The sequence below is a fragment of the Symphalangus syndactylus genome, chromosome 9, assembly GCF_028878055.3.
Source record: "Symphalangus syndactylus isolate Jambi chromosome 9, NHGRI_mSymSyn1-v2.1_pri, whole genome shotgun sequence".
Lineage (NCBI taxonomy): Eukaryota > Metazoa > Chordata > Mammalia > Primates > Hylobatidae > Symphalangus > Symphalangus syndactylus.
This window is the reverse complement of record NC_072431.2, coordinates 42,759,655-42,783,086: the sequence shown is the minus strand read 5'-3', so window position 1 is coordinate 42,783,086 and position 23,432 is coordinate 42,759,655. Positions and strand designations below refer to the sequence as shown.

The 23,432-nt window shown below is 36.4% G+C and overlaps 1 protein-coding gene across 17 annotated transcripts in view; it reads left to right on the top strand.

Annotated features, from left to right (window-relative positions):
* Positions 1-23,432, top strand: part of PKP4 (plakophilin 4) — a 227,864-nt gene that overhangs the window by 152,764 nt on the left and 51,668 nt on the right. For 15 of the 17 annotated variants that reach the window (XM_063645988.1, XM_063645987.1, XM_055292039.2 and 12 more), the window contains 3 exons: positions 14,758-14,889; positions 14,999-15,189; positions 18,613-19,162. In XM_063645988.1, coding sequence (XP_063502058.1) covers positions 14,758-14,889; positions 14,999-15,189; positions 18,613-19,162 — 873 coding nt within the window. The remainder of the gene's footprint in view (positions 1-14,757; positions 14,890-14,998; positions 15,190-18,612; positions 19,163-23,432) is intronic. The other 2 variants (XM_055292037.2, XM_055292036.2) reach the window with 1 other exon arrangement.

The window sequence follows — 23,432 nt, the reverse complement described above, 5'->3', positions numbered from 1 at the left end:
AGACTCCATCTCAAAAAAAAGATAATAATAACAGTTCTGATTTCTCCACATCCTCTCAAACACATGTTATTATCTTTTTGATTATAGCCGTCCTAGTGGGTGTGAAGTAATATCTCATTGTGGTTTTGAGTTAAATTTCCCTGACAGCTAATACTCCTTTTTTGGGGGGAGAGGAAGTTAATTTTTAGTTTTAGTTATTCAGGCAGTGGTGAATAATACAGAGCTTGTTGTATTTTAACCTTACCAACTGCCTTCATCTCAACTTTCTTTTTTACTTTGTAAATATAATTTTTCTTCTGATTCTAAATGTAATATATACTCATCAAAAGATATTTGGAAAATATTTAAAAAGTGGATAAAATTACTTACAATCAAGCTCATCACTTAGCCTTTCTGTGCATTTGTGTATTACATACAGTTTTTTTACTTTTTGACAGAAATGGGGAACATACTGTATATGCAGTTACATTTGCCAGTTTTTTTCATATAATACAAAATTCTTCAAATTCATCTTTAAGACTGCATAATTAACTTCTGAAATAAATAAACACTTGTCTAGCATGTAATTGTTAATGTTTAAAGCAAACATCCTTGCCCTCTTAAGAACTTCAGGTTTAATGAAGGTGAACCATAGTGGAGATGTATAACTATATTCACTTACAGTTGGGGGATAGGGGAATTCTATAAGGGAAAATCATAAGTATATACATATTTACCCATATCTCTAGTATCGGACATTCAGGTTTTTTCTTATTTTTTACTATTTTAAATAACAGTGTGGTAACCATCCCTGTATATAAAATTGTATTGGCACCTTTGATTTGCCTTAGGGTAGAATTTCAGGAAGAAAATTATTTAAAGTACGTGAATATTTTAATGCTTTTGCTATATGTAACCAAGTTGCTTTCCTGAAAGATTGTATTAATTTTCCCTCTCTCCGGGTGTATGGGATTGATCTTCTCATATTGCCACATTAGTGTCATCATTCGTATTTCTAATTATCTAGAGAATATAGAAGTACAATATAGATTGCCCTTTTCTTTTCTATTGGAGAATTAGTGTTTGATGGATAAGAGTTCTTTGTAACCCAAGGATAATAGGTGTATTTATTAGCCAGGGTTCAGCTGGGAAAACAGAACTCATACCAGGTAGTTCAACATATGGAATTTGATACAGAAAATGTACAGTTATGAAAGTGTGGGTTGGAATATTTGAGTGATTAAATGGGATGATGAAGCACCCAAGAGATTATGATACCAGGAAGCTGCTATCATCCCTAGGGCTGCAGAGGCAACGGGGTAGGTAGGTGGTTTTGTCAGCGTCCTAGAGCTGGAGCAGTGGGAGGGGCTTCAGACGGAGAGATTTCCAGCATTAGGTGGAACCAGGAGGGAGATGCCACCCCTGCCAGAAATGTTGCTTAAAACAGAGCCAGAGAACTACCCTGATTTCCCCATGCAGTTTTTCTCCTAACCCTCACCAGTCTGTACACTGGCTGAACTGAGCTGGAGAGGGCAGTTGTAGATTTTTAATTACCAAAAGCCAAGCAGACACTGCATATAATCATGTGTTGATTTACAGTCTAGAGAGAATGAGTTTAGATTATGAAGACGCATTACAGTGGATGAAATACCAGTGGCCTTGGCATCCTTTCTACCCCTCCCCCATTGCTTAAGTCATTTGACTGCCATCTTCAGGGTTTTTATCATGGCCAAGTAACAAATATAAGAGTACAAAAAAATAGAAAAAACCAATACGACCTATTTGATAGCATAACAGGGTGACTATAGTGAGTAATTTAATTGTACATTTCAAAATAACAAAAGTGTGATTAGATTGTTTATAACGCAAAGGATAAATGCTTAAGGGGATAGATACACTATTCTCCATGATGTGATTATTATGCATTGCATGCCTGTATCAAAACACTTAATATACCTTATAAACATATATACCTTCAATGTACCCACAAAAATTTAAAATTAAAAAATTAAGAGAAAACCATATATACTGTTATGTGCTTAGTATTTTCCCTTAAATTAAAGTTTTCAAATCTTTTTTTTACTTTTCTAGTAGGCTGTGCAGTCAGCTGTTAAATATAAATATATATATAGTACACAAATGTATTAAATGATTTAAATTGAATACATAATAATTAAATGTTGTCCAAATAGCTCCTCAAGTACTCAAGTACTTTAGTGTTAGGCAGATACTAATTCAGTGGCTAATCTCCCCTCACCACAGGTGTGTTCATAATTCACACTTAATAACTGCATAGTTCCTTATTTTTCTCAGAGCACACTCTTGCCTAAAACTCATATTAAAGCCTAGTAGTTACATTTACTAATTTTTTTTCCTTTGAGGAGAAGGAGGAAGGATATTAACTTCTAAACACAGCAATCACAACTGGTATTTACTTTCTAATATTTTAACTGTATAATGTTGTGGTTTTTCTTAAGTTTACACACTTTTCAGCCATATTTATGACATTTAAATTGTAACCATGGCAATAAGCTATAGTTAGAAGAGTAGAAAATTGAAAATTTATGAATAAAGTAGTAAAATCTTATTTTCTTTTCCTTTTTTTTTTTTTTTTTTTGAGACAGAGTGTTGCTCTGTTGCCAAAACCAAAGTTCAGTGGCGCCATCTTGGCTCACTGCAATGGCCACCTCCTGGGTTCAAGAGATTCTCCTCTCTCTGCCTCCCGAGTAGCTGGGATTACAAGCGTGCACCACCATGCCCAGCTAATTTTTGTATTTTTTTTTTTATTACAGACAGGGTTTTGCCATATTGGCCAGGCTGGTCTTGAATTCCTAACCTCGGGTGATCCGCCCAACTCTGCCTCCCAAAGTGCTGGGATTACAGGCATGAGCCACTGCGCTGGCCCATATTTCCTTTTCTAGTAACTGTAGATGCTATTTATAACTTTGAGTATTTACTACTAATTGGGATAAAACAGCAGTGTTGCTGCTGCTTTTTCTATAAATTTTGACAATTGTTTTTTTCTTTGCTGCTTTGACTGCAAAGATACTGAAGATAGTATGAAAATCATCTATCTTAGAATTAGGCCGTCCTACTCAGAATAAACGAGGAGTGGCTTAAATGTGAAAAATATTTAAAAGACCTTCAGTCCACTTAGTCTGTGGCTGGGTCTTGACAAAAGCAACATCTTTATTCGTTTTTTGGTTTCCTATGCAAAACTTCACAAAAGGATTTAGGATTGAAGGTCCTCATTTATCCTCATTTATTTTTATACTTTGCATGTTTACTTGCAGACACTTTCTCTACCTTTTCTCTTAAGTTTTACAAATTTGACTTGAAAAGCTTAGCTCTTTAAAAGCCTTTCAGCAATAGGTGGATTGTTAGAGATGCAATGGTTTGATCACTGCTTAGGAGCGATCCCTGCCTACTCAGATGTTTTCAGGATGTTATATTCTGTTGAAATGTGGTAAACTAGAACCAGCCTTTGAATTGGATTTTTAAATAGCTAACCTACTGCAGCATCATTTTCTAATGAAGAGCTTAGGATGCCCTAGGCAGAAAAGATTTTCATTTCACTTTCATTTCATTCGATTCAGGAGACTCTAGCTTGCTTGTTTGTGTGTTTATTCTTGGGGGGCGGGGGGCGGAAGTTAAGGAGGGTAGGACATTTGAAAACAAAAAGCCCAAGTTTCTGAAGTATGGGAGCTGAGAGAGATACTACCCAAAGAACGAGGAAGAGCTGCCCATTCTGCCAAACATTTTTATTTTCTCAGGTCTTTAAACTTCTTCCCTAGAAGTAATAAAGTTGTTTTGGAGCATTTATGCTTTATTATTATCTTGATTATTGCCCTTTCTCTTCATTATTCTGTACTCTTTAGCTTACCAGTGTTACATATTTGCATTCTAAAAATATAAATGCACATCTTTTATGTTTTTTTATGAGGAGCAGTTTATGTTTCAGCTTTGTCTTTTCTTGCATGTCTTATAACCTTGTGTATTCTGCTAAAACAGTTCTGAGGGAATGTTATGTTAGTGCTCCCTTCTGTTTCCATAATATTAGTGTGTCAGTTTTTCCATTGTTCACTGCTTCACACCTCTAAATATACAATCTCTGTGTGCCATCAAAATTTGATGTAGCTTGTAAAAATATATATAATACAATAAAAAATAAACATCAAAATCGCAGAAAATATATACTAGAATAATAGGTAAAGGGTGATGAAAGTGAGAAGCATATATAATCATAATTCTTCATGAGTGAAAATACTATACAGAATCTTTTTCTTTAAATCCTTTGAATGTACCTCTTTTTTAAGAAAAACACCAACTCAATAAAAATAGCTACACACAGTATATGCTACCCATCAGAAAGAATCTATAGGTTGAAGCCATGGATTGAAGTTTTTTTGTCAAAACAGTCATTGGTTGTTACTTAGGTCCCCCAGTCACATTCCATGAAGTGAATTTTGCTACAAGTCACAATATCACAGTTTTTCTGTTTGAGAGAAAAAAAAAATTACTAGAGTTTAGGTGGTTGCCAACTTGAGTAGATCTGTGTAAAATGCAAGGGAGGAGAATCCAGGCCTCAGAATCCAGCCTCCCTCCGCCCCAGCTCTTCCTAGCACATAAGACCAGGAGCAGCCCGTCTTACAGGGCTGGAATGTGCTGCTCTGTCCCCACCAGCCAGCCAGCCACGCTCAGTCTTTTTAACACTGCTGTGTTCCTAGAAAAAGAAAGTGTTCGAGAAATTGATGGATGTTACGTAGGTGATAAAGAATTGGTACTCATGCGTAAGAAATTAGAGGCCAAAAACGATTGGAATCTCTACCAAAACAACAAGTGAGAGAAATTTTCTGGTTGACTCAGAAGGCACTGAGGGGTTAATAGATTCGGATGAACAGGAGAGAAAATAGTAACAATTCTATGCAGTTAGGAGTTTTGACATTTGACAGTGAATATGGAAGGGAAGAAAAAAGACCATAGTCAAATAGGAAGTTTAAAACTGATTCTATAACTTCACAGTGCTACATTCATTTATTGTGTAACAGGTATTGAAGTGGTATGATTTTAACATACTATTCATTTAAATCATTACTGTGTGAAATACTGGCATTAGTTAACATTTACTACTAAATTTAAGACTGTAGGAGCTAGGCTGTGCATTTTGTTTGTGTATTTAAATTTTGTTTCTAAAATGTATGGATACAAGTTTCTTCCACTGGGATGAGCTTTAAAAAATAAAAATAAAAAACCATCAATACTGAAGATAAATGACAAATGAGAAAGTAGTCCTAAGTCAATTTATCTTTTCTTTTTTCCTCCATCTGGTGCAAATAATTTACAACACAAAAATTCATCGGCACATCATGAGATAAGAAGTTGACTTAAATTGAAACACTTTATGCCTCAGTAGAAATGTACTGAATTTATAAAGGAGATACAGTAGGAAGTGAGTGTTGTATTGTACATGTTCATAAACAAAATATTAGATCAGCAATCATATATAAAGGACTATTATTGAGGATTTTGGATGCCATCATTTATTATAGCCATAAACTTTACAAATGACAAAACTTTATCATATATTTTTTCCTGTTTCTCTTCTAAATATAAGGATGATAAGAATTTCTTTTAAAATCAGCTGTAGAGTACAAGTTTCTCTCCCTTATTTTCTACAGGCCCATTTTAGCCACACAGTCTTGACTGCCTTCTTACCAACTGCAGTGCTATAGCTTCCTGATTGCCACTATAAAAGCTCTTCTCAACTTACTGTTTTAAGATGAAAATAAGATATGCTTCTTTAAAAAAAAAAAAAAAGTCTTGAAGAGTCTGAGTAAAAGGTAGAAATTTCCTTCTTTCCAACACATTCCCATACCATGACCAGCACACCTACACAACTGCACACAGACACACACACACACACACACACAACGTATAGGAAAAAATCTGCAATAATGAAACACCCCAGACTGTTAACTGTGTTTGTATGTATGTCTAAGTATCCACACACATTTGAGTTGTTTGTTTTGGTTTAACACAAATGAAGATACACTCTACATTATTCCGTGACTTTTAAGTTTTTCCCCTAACATTACAAAGTAATGGATGTGTTTCTGTGTCAGTATATAAAGCCCTATTTCTTTTTAATGGCTAAATAGTATCCATCGTTTGAAAATTTATATAACCAGTTTCTTGTCAGTGAACATTTTGTTTTTTCCAGTTTTGTACTTTGACAGACAATGGCGAAGATTCTTTCTGCACATGTATGAGTGTCTCTGATAGGATTTCTGTAACTGAAACTTCCTGGACAAGGGTGTATACATTTTCATTTTGACAAATATTGTGAATTTGCCCACCAGAAAGCTTAACAATTTATGCTGCCACTAATAGCACCTGGTAGTCCTATCTATACTTACTATGTTACCAGAGTACAGGAATGTAAATCTTCATGATTGTTTAAAATTTTAATAAGTTACTAGGCTTTAACAAAAACATTTGTTTCAAATTTCTCTATATCATAAAACTTAGGAACAGATTGAACAAAGTAAGATAATTTTTAAATATCATTATTAACTATTCATTAAATCATAACACTCCATGGAAACTTGAGCATATCCCTGACCATCATGTTAATTAACTCGTTCTCATGCAGATTGGAGATCAGCATGACCTTAGAATTTAGTAAAAGTGTCATACTGTTTCCTGTCAGTTTGGCTTTCTTCTGTCTTCATAGCTGGCTCAAAATGATCAGATACATTTTTCTGTCATGAAAAATGCAACAACCACTACCAAATCAAGCAAAAAGCAAACTTTTAAAAAGTCACCATTGGATATAATTGTGGGTGCCAACATCTCACTCCAGAGGTTCCTACACACTGCTGCACTTCAGAGTCACTGAGGAGCTACTAAAATCTTGACGCCCAGGCATCACCCCCACACAATTTAGTTCAAAAGTCTCAGTTGGGAACCAGGTGTCAATGGGGTTTAACGAGTCCCCAGGTGACTCCGGTGTGCACAGTTTGAGAACCACTGCTTTATTCTAAAACCTAGTCATTAAAGAGAAGAATTAGAAATTTATCCTGCCTGTCCTGTTCATATTTCAGGATAAGTAAATAATCCTAGCTATTATGTAAAATATTCCAAAAGAATTCCTGCTGATAAATGTAGAAAGAATAACAAAATTAGAAAAATCACTAGTTTGCAAGCCCTAATGAAATAATTCAAGCAAAGATTGTCAATGGATGCTAAAACCTCTTAAGTTCCCAACCCTAGCTGCACAGTAGAATCAACCTGGGAGTTTTTTAAAATTCCAGTATTCAGAATACAGCTTAGACTTGATTGAATTGGAATCTCTGAGTGTGGGACATGGACAGCAGTAATGTTAAAATTCCACCCAATTTTCAACCCAGGTGATTGCATTGTGCAACCAAGTTTGAGAACCATTGTATTAGGAGACAGGTTGGTGGTAAACTTGACAGGAGTAGGCTGCCACTACCTGCATTGCCTGATAGATCTTAGCAACCCCGAAAGTTGTAATATGAAAGGTGTGATGTACATGGCACCATTCATAAAGTAGGCTACCCACAAAGGCTTGACTGGAAAGCTTTTAGCTATAACCTTCTGCTTAAAGAAATAGTGTATTTAGAGGAATAAGTAAATGACATGAGAAAGCCATCAGATAAATTCAGGATGTGGAACAACTTAAAAGTGTATTGCTGCAGTTTCCTCAGTGCATCAAAAACATGAAAATGAAGGAATGGGTGCTCCTTTCTAAATTGAAGGACTTAAATAACAATTGTACTCAAATGCAATCAGTAACCTTATTTCAGCTTAACGAGTACAAGCCAACTGAAGAAACACATTTCCAAGACATCTGAAAAATTTGAATTTGAACTCACTATATGGCATTATGGAATAATTATGGTTTTATGAAGTCCTTATTTTATAGAGATAGAAACGGAAGTATTTAGAGTTGAAATGATCTGATGTGAGAGATTCGTTTTGAAATTCTGTAACAAAGGAAAAAGATAATGGAAAAAAGTGTGCATAAAGTAGAACTTTTATATATGTTTAAAACTTTATAAAACAATTAAATACAAATGCTTTAGACAAAAGTTTTGAAATATCAAGGTAAAAATGGTGTGCTGGAGTGACATGGTAAAGCCAGCAAAATCTTGACCATATTCTGAAGGTCAGCCCTGACATAAATGGTATGAAGAAACCAACTATAAAATGGATACATGAGTTTCCCAGCCAGTGGATATTATTTAATTTGTAGTTTCCACATATTTGGGATTTTATTAAATGAATTTTTATTGAACAAATTACCTATGTTATACAGAAGATCAGCCTTTCAAGTTTAGAACCATAGATGTCTCAATATATTTATCATGGGCCACCACCAAATAAGAATATTAGATTTTGCCTTAGCAAACATACATCTAAATATTCCAAAGCCACTTATGCATGATATGTGAACAGATCCCCAAAAGCACATTATATGAAAATCAAGTATCCGGTTTTAGCCTTTAATATTTTATGTTTGATGTAAACATGCCAAATATTTATAAACTTTCTCATGCTTATAGTGGTATGTGAAGAAATGTGCTACTATCTAAAATAAAATAGAAATTGTCAAGTCTGAAAAACCTTCTTTTTCTATTACTACCTCCTCAAAACACAGAGCCTTCATTCCTCAATTTACAACTGTTGCTTTGGGAAACATCTGAAAGCCACCCTCTATAATTTCACATTTCATTCTTATGACAAAGTTAGTCTGCATGTGGCTTTATCTTAGTATATTTTACCAAAAAAAAAAAATAATAATAACTAACTAATGGAAAAATATAGAAGATCTTATTTCAAAAGAATCATTTCTTTCTTTTTGATAGTGAATATCATCCTTTATAGGTTTGTGTTTTTAAGAAGGTTTTTTTGGTTTTTAACAAAAGGAATCTTATTTTGTATCTCCCACTGACAGATATTCACATTTCTATATTTGGTAACATTTTTTTTCCCAAAGAGAATAAAAAGTGTCTTTGAAAAATATTTTAGGGTGATTTTTGAGCACTTAATTGTATTTTCCATAAGCTGACTTTTTACGTCACAACGAATCCCTTACTTATCCCTTTTTCAGCTTTCCTAGATAGGAAGCAAGAGCCCCTCAGCCATTTATGAAGCCTGTTAAACTCAGTATTGGGCAATTTATGTCTTGTTCATTTCATTTTGTATTTGTAATTCTTAATTTCTTGTTTTTTTTCTTGTTTTCCTTTTATAGGTATAAAGCATATATTTTTATGGTGGGTGTGCCATCTGTATTTTAGTTAGTATCCAGACTAAAAATACTTAACACTCATTTTTATATGACTATTTGTTGAAATTTCTCTTCAGTTTATTTTTTGTAAAATTTATTTTTAATGGTTTTATATTCTTGGACAGAATTTATATATGACCAGGAGATCTCTTTTAGTTTAGCCATTGTGGAAATCACTATGATACCAGTTTATGCATTCACAAAATTTGCTTATACAATAGATTTGAATCCAGGCAGCCAAGCTTTACAGTGAATTTCAAGGCAGATTAGTTGATGCTTAAAGCAGAGTTTAAAGTGAAGTAGAAGATACTTCGTTAATGGTTTCCATTTTCCAAGGCCTTTTATACAACACTTTTTAGACGGGTAAAATTTTTAGAGCCATTGCCTTATTAATATTGATAAGATAATATAAATATGCACAAGACCCAAGAATCTAGAAATACTCAAGAACCAGACCAGAAATAGTTTCAAGAAACATGGTCTTTCTGCCTTTCCTTATGTCTTTACTTTCATTAAAATCCAACTTTTAAATGATATTCTATGTATATAGTAGCTTATACTTGAATCAACAAACTCCAAGTATGTGTAATATTCTTAAAATATCTGTCAACTTGTATTTTCTCCTGTGGAGGAAGGAATACTATTGGTGCTTCATGTTCCCGTCACCCTGAAACAACGTTTCTCATTCTGAAACAAGGTTTCCCAGTGACCTCATTCCCTCTGATGATAAGCATAGCTGCTATAGAAATAAATCTTGTAGTCACAGAAGGTACTAAAGAGGAGAAATCCTTTTGGTGCCGCTACCTATGTTCTCTTCCAGAATTTGGCTTTACTTTTTTGCCATAGGAGGCACTGGACGATTTCTGCACCTCTGTGGAAAGTAGACTCCTTCGTAAGCCTGTGATCCTACAGGAAAGGGGAGCCCCGTGACCAGACAGGAAGTTGAGTCCATGTAACACAACAGTTTCTACTCATTTTTTCCACAAAATGTTACCCCTCTGGATATGACAGCCTAACCCCAGCTCACAAGCCAGAGAGTTGGAAAAAACCGTCAAGGAGAGTATCATCTGCCTTAACCTCAGGTGCTAGTGCTGTCCCAAGAGTCCTGCCAAAACTCACGCTACACTATCTTTTATGTAAGGGCAAACCCCTAAACACCATAGCAACTCAGAACAGACTCAAACAAGGAGAACCTGTCATGAGGTTCCAGTGTGCTGGACTATGAAAGACTAGTCACAGGGTTGCCGATACTAAAAATCTCCTTACTGATCTCTTGGTTCCTGTTTCCATGGTGATTTTACATACACTACAGACCTTGCTTGTTTCATACAGCAAGACATAGATTAACAAAGCAGAACCATTTTAATAATTTCAGGTTCATTAGAGAGGCCTTAGACTCTTACTAAGCATGTCTTCATGCACACACTGTATATTTGGGGATGTACATTACAAAAAAGATAAAGTATCTCACTTTGTATTCCATCTTTTACCATGAGCTTAATAAGGTGGATAATGTACCAGATTTTCATAGCCCTACAGTGTTATTGTCCCTTACCCACTAGTATTTTTTATAGATGCAACGTAACACTTTTTCTAATTATATAGTTTTAAGTATTAAAGCACTCAAATGAAATGTAATAGACAAGAAGATCCATGATTCCAATAATTTTGCAGTCTTAGGCACAAATGGAGATTTCATTCCACCTTGAAGTTTGTTCAATTTCTGTATTTTTAGACATACATTTTCTTCGAAGATGCTAATTTGATGTTTGAAAGTTCCCCATAGTATACTTCTGGTGTCCCAGAAAACATGTTTGTGAATTTTTTTTTTTAAACCAACACATGTTCTTCAGTACACTGATTAAAAGTAACATTCACATGCTGTTTGCCATTTTTACTTAGAAAAATGTCTCCTGATTTCTTATTCTAATTGTGCTAAATTTTAATATTCCAACTATTTAATTATAGGTTACAGCATTCATCATGAAATGGTTAACTGCACACTATATGCCTCTTCTCTAGTGAATTTGACTAGTGTCTTTCATTCCACATAGCAGAGGTTTTTAAAATTCATTCATCTTAAAGTAAGATTGTTTAAATAATACATAATTGGTAAATGTGAACCTTACCATACTACAGTGAGAAATACTTTATCCAGTAAAATTAGAAGATGTGTCTTCTGTTTACCTGAGATATGATGTCTGTGCATATATAGGTTTATGCATGTATATAGATAATTTGTGGATTACAAGTTTTCAAAGAAAATAGTAAAACTATTTTGAAAACCATTTAAATTTCTTTTCATAAATCAGAATAGATTTCAGGATACTTTGATCTCTGCAACTATTCTTCATTATCATTGGGCTCTACTAAGGGAAAAGAAAAATAACTGAATGGCCGAGCACAATGGCTCACGCCTGTAATCCCGGCACTTTGGGAGGCCAAGGTGGGCGGATCACTTAGGGTCAAGAGTTTGAGACCAGCCTGGCCAACATGGTGAAACCCCATCTTTACTAAAAATACAGAAATTAGTCGGGCATGGTGGAACACACCTGTAATCCCAGCTCCTCAGGAGGCTGAGGCATGAGAATCACTTGAGCCCAGGAGGCAGAGGTTGCAGTGAGCCGAGATCATGCCACTGCATTCCAGCCTATAGAGACTCTGTCTCAAAAAAAAGAAAAAATAACTGAAGACCTTATTTATAGTATAGAAGTTGATTCTTTTATAGTTCATATTAAATAAATCTTTTATTAACTCTTAGTTTTATATTTACTTAAAGATAGGTCACAAAACCTAAGTCCTATCCTTTAAACCCAGTTACTTAGATTTTCAAATTAGATCCTGGGTACCTGAGAATTTTGTATTTTAGTGTTCTAGTTAGCATCTCAGTGTCCTTTTCTAGATTCTGTTTTCTAGGGCATTGCATTAAAAAATATATGAAACACAGTCAGGTCATAATATTTAAAAGGAATATGGCTGTTATATTACTTTTGGAATAATTTTGTATTGTTTGAGATACTACTTTCATGAAGTTTTATTAGGGCAACCAGTATGGAATCACATATCTCATGATTTGTGCTTTCTCTAAGGTTATTTATGTTAAATAGCTTCTCATAAGGAAGAGTTTAAATGAGCAAGATTGTCACATGGTTTCTGAGAATATGTTTCATTGAGTGAAAAGACACAATTGCTGAGCTGCAGTTTTTAGGGTACATGTTTCTCTTTTTCTGTTTTTTTTTAAGCTCTTAATAGCTTTTTTTAAAAAGCGGGTGGGCAGCTTACATAAAATTCTAATGGTTTTGGTTTCCATGGTGAAAAATGTTGAGACCCTGACACTACATGCCACCTAGTGTTTCTAAGCCAAAAGCTTTAATATATTGGTGTCCCAGATTTTACCTTCTATTTAACTAAAGCTGAGAACTATCTGAACGTCTTTTTCTTTTCCAAGACAGTACATTTTTCCATGTATGTGAAGCCTTGAGGCTACCACAGTGGTACTTTTTATCTGTAGTTTGTTGCTAGTTTGTATTTGCTTTCCCAGGGTTCTGTCCCTGATGGAACAAAGATTGACCACTGCAGAGCTCTGATTTCAGGCCGGCACCTATGCAGCTATTCCCAGCTATTCCAATTCCTTAGTATCTTACTTAGTCCTTAGCAAAACTCCTTTGAGAATTACTGTATAAGAATGTTTACAACTCTGGAAACTCATGATAGAAGATGTACAAATGAAGCAGAGCACTTTCTGGTATTGTCAGCCTGACAGTGACTTAGCTCATGTTTCAACGTGTACCAGGGAAACCATATACAATCTTTAATCTTTGTTGAAATTCCAAACTGAAGCAATCAGAACTGTCACAGAATTCTACCACATAGAAGCATTGTGTCAAATAATATAACAGGAGACAGGTCGTTAAAAACCTATACTAAGAATGTCAGCTAATCTTTCCAGAGGCTAGGAAACAAAACCTTGAATTGAATCTGACATCAAGTTAAAGGTTTAGAATGCAGTGGGATTTCCCACTTCTCCCTTAAACCTTGTATTCACCTTCTAAAGCAGCTTAATCAGCAGTCCCTAAGAACTTTGCTTTACATAGCCAAACTTCATTGAATACGGTAAGGTAAAGCCACAATGCAATGCCAGGCATGAGGAGTCAGCACTCAGTAAAAGGAAGCTGCTGTTGTTACTGGGAATTTGCTTGTTCAACAAATACTCACTGAGCACCCACTGAGTACTCTGCATCATCCTAGACACTGAGGATATAACAAACCAGATAAAAGTCTGTCTGCCCTCGTGGAGCTTATATTCTAGTGGGGAGAAATGGTGATAAGCACTATACAGAAAGAGAAAGCTGGCCTCCTGCGGTAAATGGATGCTACTTAGATGTTACTTCCTTTAGGAAAATTTTCCTAAGCTCTATCCTCCCAGACACACACACACACGCGCACACACACACCCCTTATCTTGTCTCATAACTGTATAGGGCCTGGCGTGTAATAAGGCCCAGAGGGAGACAGGGAGGGAGGAAAGGAGGTAGACATTTAAATCCTTAGGATTGTATGTTAAACTCAGAATGTGATAAGAACTTAATTATCTTTGAAGTGAAAGTGAAGTAGCATTTCTGAAAAAAAGTTTGTTAATAATATAAGGGTTAAATGCGAGGAAGGAATGGCTTGTATTGAAGTCCATCAGAAAATGGGAAAATATATTTTGAAGATATTAGAGAAAGAAGGACATACGGGAATCGAATTGGAAAGAGGCAGCATGATCTACACCACCTAAGTTTACGGCATAAAAAACAGAAGTTTGAATGGGGTTTGTTTTTTTCAAGTTCAAGATGGCAAATGGTATGTTAAATTAAAGCAGATAATGGAAGAGATGGGTTTGGCTGGAAGAAACTGATTAGGTTAGACTTGCCCATATTCCTTTAAAAAAGGCTAAAGGGATAAAATAAGCAGATGAACAAGAAAATTTTCATTGCTTGCAATTCTAAAACTTTGTATAGAGTTCCTTCGACTGTAGGTGACATGAAATATAAAATGTGCTCTACCTTCAGAGGCTTCATCACCAAGCTCAATAATATGAACGTTGTGTAAGTTTACATTTTTAATCGTTTGGAAGATGGAGGACCCTTCTTGAAATACTTGGTCTCCATTCTCAGTCTTTTAATCTCTTGGAGGAAGGTGTCTGAGAGATCAATTTTCCAAGGGGAACAGGATCAGTTTTCAGATTTTGATTTAATATTGAGACTTACAACAAACAACATTTATGAAATTCAGCAAAATATATTGATGAAGTATATGGAACACATTCATATAGTTAAGAGTCAGATGTGCTGTGTAAGCTGAAAATATAGCCTTGTATTAGCATATAGATTCTAAGATTCTGTTGACAAATATCTGACCTTTTTTAGCAAGTTTTTATGTAATGTTATTATATTTAGCTGATTAAACTTTTCTTGTTACAGATGTGCCAAATACTGGTGTAAGCAAACCTAGAGTTTCTGACGCTGTGCATCCCAACAACTATCTCATCAGGACAGAGCCAGAACAAGGAACCCTCTATTCACCAGAACAGACATCTCTCCATGAAAGTGAGGGTCTGTTGTGTTATCTTTTAAGTACTGGATTTGCTTTTAAGATTTTATTCTTGAAAGCGAGTGTCAGAAGTGTATATAATAAAGATATTTCTTGGTTTCATTCTTACAGGATCATTGGGTAACTCAAGAAGTTCAACACAAATGAATTCTTATTCCGACAGCGGATACCAGGAAGCAGGGAGTTTCCACAACAGCCAGAACGTGAGCAAGGCAGACAACAGACAGCAGCATTCATTCATAGGATCAACTAACAACCACGTGGTGAGGAATTCAAGAGCTGAAGGACAAACACTGGTTCAGGTAAGCCAAACACATCAAGATCTCTGCAAAGAAATACCTTCTGGCCGGGCGCAGTGGCTCACGCCTGTAATCCTAGCATTTTGGGAGGCCGAGGCGGGTGGATCACCTGAGGTCAGGAGTTCAAGACCAGCCTGACCAACATGGTGAAACCCTGTCCCTACTAAAAATACAAAAATTAGCCGGGCGTGGTGGCGGGCGCCTGTAATCTCAGCTACTCGGGAGGCTGAGGCAGGAGAATCACTTGAGCCAAGGAGGCAGAGCTTGTGGTGAGCCAAGATCGCACCACTGCACTCCAGCCTGGGCGACAGAGCAAGACTCCGTCTCAAAACAAAAAACGAAAAAAGGAAAAAAAAAGAAATACCCTCCTAGTTGAATATCTGTTATAGATATTTCTTACTAGAAATCAATATGTACAATTTTTATAGAATGGATAAAATAGTAAAATCATTTTATTCTATTTGAGATACAATGTTAAATATGTTTGTTTCTATGAGTTAGCTCCCATTGATGAATTCTGATAAGTTTCTGGATACAGTAGAGTAATTCTTCTGGAAACAACAAGTTTGGCATGAGGAGAAGAGTCTAAGGGGAATTCCCGTAAGAGGGTTGAATGGAATGTTTTAAAATACTAGGGCTAAAATATGCTATAAAAAGCTCTAGAGGGCAGGGTGCTATTCCCACACCTGCATAAAATGGGATCTGCCCATTCTAACCACAGATTATTACCATCATCACCGAAATTATTCTCTAAAACTGCATTTCTTTTCTTTTACTAGAATATAGATATTCCTGCTTAAAGAAAGTTATTGTATAGAAACATATCCATTCTGTTAAGTTAGGGTTCTCTAACTTGATAGCAAAAAATATATATTGCATGTGTATTTATAAAAACTCTTTAGCTCCTTTCTCATTACCACTGTACTCACATCAGTCCACCAACATGTCCCAGGATTCAGAGAGGCAGTAGGAGTCCTGCATGGTGGTAACCAGTGAGGATAACTATCTGTGCCAGGACCCCAAAACCCCAGTGCTTGCTTTGGAGCTGAAAAGTAGCAAGATAATCAAATAAGTTAGGAGGACACTGTGCTGCTTCTACTGCAATACAGGAAGCTCTACAGGTACACAGCAATGGATCACGGTTCCCAGTGCCCACAGAGAAACATAATAACAACTTTGGCACTTTTGCTCAGCAATTCAGGAGAAATTTCAAAGTCATTTAAAACATGTTTGTATTAAACACAAATATAGCACATGAATTTTTCAAGCTAAAATGGGAAATCTTGTGCATGTGGCAAGCGACTTCAGGCTGCACCCCCAGTCCTCAGATTATATATTTACTCTTTGCTGTTGGGGATGCTTTGATGGAAAAGTTTGAGAAGCTCTGGACTAAATGCTAATGGGAGTTCATCTGCTGAGGTGAATTTCTATGTCAGCAAGTCTGAAATCACACTTTTCAACAGCAGTTACCTTATATCTATATAAATTTTATTTCCCTTAGTAGTGATCATGTAAACACTTTTTTCTTTAAGAGTAAGTTGATTTTCTCACTAGAGCTAAAGAATTGTTTGCAAGGGGGCGTCTGAGACTTAATTTGCATGTAGTCTAGGCAACACATTTTCTAGTTGTCTGGACCAACTATCACTTCATTTTGGTAGTTGCAAGTCATGTGGAATTTTCTTTGCATTTTGTTAGCACTATTACCACCCAATCATGCTTTTTTGTTTGTTTGTTTTTTTCTTAATTAATAGAGACAAGGTCTCACTCTGTCACCCAGGCTGGAGTGCAATATGGCACAATCATAGCTCACTATAGTCTCAATCCCCTGGGCTCAAGCAATCTTCCTGACTCAGCCTCCTGGAGTAGCTAAGACTGCAGGCACATGCCACCATGCCCAGCTAATTTTTTTGTTTGTTTTTTGTAGAGACTGGGCCTCACTATGTTGTCCTGGCTGGTGTCGAGCTCCTGGCCTTAAGCATTCCTCCCTCCTCAGTCTCCCAATGTGTTGGGATTATAGGTGTCAGCTACCACACCCAGTCCCAATCATGCTTGTTAACTTTCTAGCTGTCTACTAATTTTTAAACCCCATCTTTTTTGCCTTGTTGTGTGTTTACCATCTTCTTTCCTCCCCATGTCTTCTCCACTGCTGTTGCCTTCCCAAAACTGTTGAACTTGAACACACAGTGAGGTCTCACTGCAAGTGTTTCAGCCAGCCCAGTTGCATGCGACACCTGAAGGCAGAGCAGACATCCTCATATGACCTCTAAGGGTGTACAAAGCCCTCATCTGATCCCTGCTTCTTTCCTTACCTCCCCAACTAAAAGTGGATGTGGGTTGATGACAACTAGACTCTAGCAGCCACTAAGGAGGTAACAGAACAGCCTGGTCCTGGTCTTCTAACCTGGAGCCCTAATGTCTTTATTTCTCAGTCGGGTCTCCTTTTTCCCATACATGTTTCCCTTGGGCCCCTTCTCCAGCCCAGCCATTCCTTTTTATTGTTGCACAGCATCAAAAACAGTGTCCAGCACCTACTGTAATTGCAGGAATCAACAGATTCATAGTAGGATCAGCCATGGCAGAAATGTTCACTTTCCATCCTGGTCTTTTCCAGCTGTCTAGGCCAAGAACCCAAAAGAGGCTTTGACCATTCCTCCTGCTGGAATAGATTTTGGGGTGCCTTTTTTTGCATCTCTTTAAATCCACCAACTAAAGCTAAGAACTCATAGATCAGAAGAGGTAAAATAAATGGCTAAAGTGTGGAGAAGCTATGCTTGAGCTAAAGGAATCAACAAATTTGCCTAAAGCACCTGTGTAGCCAAGCTGTTCCCTGAAGTAAATTCACAGTGGAGAGCGCCAGACCCACACTTGATCCAAATGTTCATTTATTCCACAATGAAAGAACATGTTCCTTTTGTTAATGGGACCAACCCATAAAGAAAAACAATGATAAATATTCCAGTAGCTACATTTAGACTGATATATTCAAATTATATTCAAATTTTTGTTGTACGTAAATGCATTGCCTTGGCCAAATTTGAAGTAAGTATATTGTTCCGGTGTCCCTTCACACTCATGAATTACATGTAACACTTAGAATAAAACATTTTATGTGCTGTGAAAAACGCATAGGCAATAGTTAAAAATGTAAAAATAAAAAAGGAGTATTAAATGTCTTCAGATCTCTTTTTACGGGTTAATTTTAGCATTTGGTTTAAACCACCAAAAAAAAAAAAAAAGTAAAACAACTAAAGCACCGTGAGGAAAAATTAATGTCTGGCTCAAAGCGTAAAGAGGAAAAGAATCTTAGACGCTTAAAATAAATAGTGGATTCACATTCTGTAGTGAGCTATGTGTATTTCTTTTGTAATGGCAATGAACACAAAACCCTGGATAAACCCATTCTCTTTTTTCCCCCCCTTTCATCAGCCATCAGTAGCCAATCGGGCCATGAGAAGAGTTAGTTCAGTTCCATCTAGAGCACAGTCTCCTTCTTATGTTATCAGCACAGGCGTGTCTCCTTCAAGGGGGTCGCTGAGAACTTCTCTGGGTAGTGGATTTGGCTCTCCGTCAGTGACCGACCCCCGACCTCTGAACCCCAGTGCGTATTCCTCCACCACATTACCTGCTGCGCGGGCAGCCTCTCCGTACTCACAGAGACCCGCCTCCCCAACAGCTATACGGCGGATTGGGTCAGTCACCTCCCGGCAGACCTCCAATCCCAACGGACCAACCCCTCAATACCAAACCACCGCCAGAGTGGGGTCCCCACTGACCCTTACGGATGCACAGACTCGAGTAGCTTCCCCATCCCAAGGCCAGGTGGGGTCGTCGTCCCCCAAACGCTCAGGGATGACCGCCGTACCACAACATCTGGGACCTTCACTGCAAAGGACTGTTCATGACATGGAGCAATTCGGACAGCAGCAGTATGACATTTATGAGAGGATGGTTCCACCCAGGCCAGACAGCCTGACAGGTGCGTACAAGGTGACAGTGCTACATAAAACCCAGTGAGGAAATCTATTTAACTAAAGCTGAAACAAAGAATGCAAAGGTGGAAAAGGCTCATTCATGTTTTTAATCTCAGAATTTAAACTATAAACTTAAGGTTAACTTGTCTTTCAGACTCTGTAATTCTTAATACATGAAATTATATACGTTTATATCAATAGAATCCTTTCGCAATGGATACAACTCTTATTGTAATATTTTCCCCCTAAATGTTAGGGTTTAAAATGTACTTTTTTTGCGTTTCAGAAGTATTAGTTGGAATTCTAAGCAGTTCACTAATTTTTTTTAATGAAATATTTTTTACCAGCCTACCCCTAAACATACCCTAAAGTTATGTTAAAAGGTGGTATCAGAATATCTGTTTAAATGTTTAAATTTTTTCTTTAGAAATACTTTGGTAGTATAGACTAGAATATGAATTTTATCCCCTACTTGATTTTGGCATTTTAATGGTAAATGCACAAATCGTTTATAAATTACTTTTACATGCCACTCCTATTAAAGCAGAAAGACACCGGGTCCCTGATACAGCTATTCCAACTTCAGAGTTTTTTGTGGAGGGTTTCCCACATGGTGTAAAGAGTTGCTTATTTTAAATAAAATGCAATTTAACTTTAGTGTTTTAGATTATATTTTAAAAGTAACATACAGAACGGTAAAAATTAAAACTATATGGGAAAATATTGAAATAAGTGAAAGCCTTTTACCCTCACCCAGTCCCATCACAGTTGATATGACTTTCAGAATGTTTCTTTGCATTTACAAATATACACAATCCATGCAAATCTGCACACACATTGTGTTTTCTACTGATAGAATTCTATCATATAGATCTTCTATAGTTTGTTCTTTTCACTGTGTCTTAAGAGCTCTACCTCATTCTTAATAGATGCATGGGACCCATTTTTTATAGATATATCGTAATTTATTTGTCATTTTCCTACTAATGGACAGTTAGGTTGTTTGTTATGTTTAGCTATTAGAGATGATGTAGTATATACATTGTTCCTCCTGCATATTTCACATAAGTACTAGGGTAACTGGGATCCAGTAGAATTGCTGCATCAAAATATGTGTGTATTTTTACTTTGAGAGATATTACTTAGAATTGCCTTCTAAGAAGGTTACACATGGATTTATATTTCTGCCAGTAGTTTGAGTGCCTGTTTCTCTATACCTTGTCTACACTGCACTAGTGCTGCATATTCCAAATTTTTCATCTTTGCCAATCTGATAGGTAAAAAGCTGTACCTCATTGTTTTTAAGGGCTTTTATTGAGTTATGACTAGGTTGAAGATTTCATCTGTTCATCAACGGCTTTATTTCATTTTGTTAGACTACAAGTTCAAGTCTTTTGTCTATTTTTATAATTCGTGAAAGCTTTTTTTTTTACTAGAGATAAGCTAGCACCTCGTAATATGCTTCTCAAGTATTTTTTCCATTTTGTCACTTGTCTTTTTATTTCATTTTGGTTTTTTTTAATTTACAAAACTGGTTAACATTCTTACATAGTAAAATTAGTATCTTTTTTATGTCTTCTAAGAAAGTTTAAGCCTTTTTGAGATTTTTCTGATGGAATAATTTTGCCTGGAGAATTTATATTGAACTTGGTTTTTGAGCTCAAAGAAATACTTAATGGAGAAACCACCTCTTTTTCATTCATCCATCCAAGAAGTGTGCTTGGCTTAGATATTTTCTGAAATGCCTCTGAAAAGTATGCAGCAAAATGAGGTAGGAATCATTTATGAAATTCTACCTCCCAAGGAAATCTTAGAAAATAAATAGTTCTGAGGACTTCCATATTCCCCCGTGTGTATAGAACAGCTATGCAGAAATCTCTGCTTGTAAGAGAGTAAAGAGGAGACTGGAGGAAGGAAGCCAGCACATAAATTATTGTCTCCATATTTAACCCTAAGAGGGCTCATTTCCTCTGGTTTAAGGAGTCTGTTTCTCTGACAATGCAGGTAAAATTAGACTTTATGTTTTGGGGGGGAAATATATATAATGTCTGTTTTTTAGGCCTAGCCTCTCAGTGATTTTTTTCTAGAAATACTGCAGTGTTCTCAAGAAGTAAAGTGTTCTTGATTTCAAAGGACTAATAGCCTGCTAATTGATAAGCCTAAAGCAATGTTTTGTACTAAATTCAGGGACTTGGGTATTTGGTGATCATAATTTAAATGATACAAACTACAGAAATATATATATACTCTAAAATGCTCATTTCAGAATAATTATAGCATGTCAAGAAAACTTTTGAGGAGATAAAGAATCGACCTTTGAAAGATAAATTTATGTTTATTTCTAATGCCATAAAAATAAAGATTTTGAATCACATGGAATCACTATAATAATAGCTAAACTAATATGTTTGTGGAATTGCAAATAGAAAGTATTGGTTGGATAAATAATGCAGTGGCGTATCAATGTTTTCCATTATTTGGAAGGGGAAGTAATGTTATTAAAAATCTGTGGAAATGCTTCTGAAAAAATTATTTATTTATTTTTATTTTTATTTATTTACTTTTTTTTTTGAGACGGAGTTTCCCTCTGTCACCAGGCTGGAGTACAGTGGCGTGCTCTCAGCTCACTGCAACTTCCACCTCCCGGGTTCAAGCGATTCTCCTGCCTCAGCCGCCCGAGTAGCTGGGACTACAGGCACCCGCCACCATGCCCGGCTAATTTTTGTATTTTTAATAGAGACGGGGTTTCACCATGTTGGCCAGGATGGTCTCGATCTCTTGACCTCGTGATCTGCCCGCCTCAGCCTCCCAGAGTGCTGGGATTACAGGCGTGAGCCACCACACCCAGCCCTGAAAAAATTATTTCTAATACCAACTATAGAACATAATTACTTGAATTCCAGTTTCAATAATAGTAAATTATAGTGAGCTCTCTACACATATTCATTTTACTTAATCTACAGAGGCTATTTACTGTAATTTTTAAAAATGCTAATCTATAGGACTATGTACATGTGTTTTTAAACACATGAGCAGGTAAACAAAAATAGTAGTAAACATTATTATGTTATTCAGAAGGATTCTTAATATCAAGAAAGTGCTACATCCCACTAAAGTTCTAAGTCTTTTATTTCCCATTATAGCCTATCACATAATAGTAATTCCAATTTACTAATGATCCTATAACGACTGAACATCTGCTGGTTACTTTCTATATTTCTAAATGCAAAAAGCTCATTTTGTTACCTTTCTCATGAAATCATAGTCCGTGCTTACAAAACCTTTGAGATTGCGTGGATTCCAGTGAAGAATCCAGCCAGATACTTATAAAATGAGAATATAACATTGTAATCGTGATGCAGAATGCTTTGTCTTATTTCACATCCCTGTGCAATAGTGGGAGCATGAGGACTCAACCAATGTCAGAAGCATCCAGTCTTCGACTTGGCTCTGTCCAAGTGTAAATGATCCTCAGTGTCTCGCACTGAGTCGTTAGTGTCTGTGGCTCTGTTGGGTGTTACAATAGCACCTCATAATGATAAGATTATCGAGGACTAGGTACATTCACCTGTCTGCTTTATGTCACTGTTAACAAAAACTATGCACTTTTGTCTAAGGTATTCATGGGCTCCATAAAGAAATAGAACTTAGACTGTGCTAAAAATGATAATAATACTGAGAAATTGGCCAGTGCCTAAAAAGCTGAAATCCTCAAAAGGGAATTTTGCAATAGAAATCACAGTCTCATCTTTAAAGTTGGTTTGCATGACCCCCTCCTTGGTGTGCTTACCTTCCTCTTTAACCTGGTGTTTGTGGAGGGCTCTGTGGAGTTCAGACTTTTCCTCACCACATGCCATTGCTCCATGAGGGATAGCTGTGTCCAGTATTGGGTGTATAATGACAGAACACTGACCTGTGCTTTCCTGTCAGCTCAGCAAGGAAGTAGCTCTCCAATGGGGACAAATCATATTTCCTTTTGGACTCTGTTTCCTCAGTTTTGAAATGAGGTTTGACTGGATAATCTCCCAGTTATAAGATCATGTAAACCTGTGGTCTTCGTTATAGCAAGAGGGGAGCCAGTAGCTAAAACCCACATTGATTAGTTTCTTTCCATGTCACATTGCTGGCCAGGGTAGGTAATAATCATTCACTTCAGAAGCTTTATGCATGCGTTAACTTTCTTGCCTCGCCTCACTAAGTAACATATAATTAGCACTCATATTCAGGCCCGTTTGCTCTTAGTTGTGATTTGATGAACTGAACTAACAGGATGGG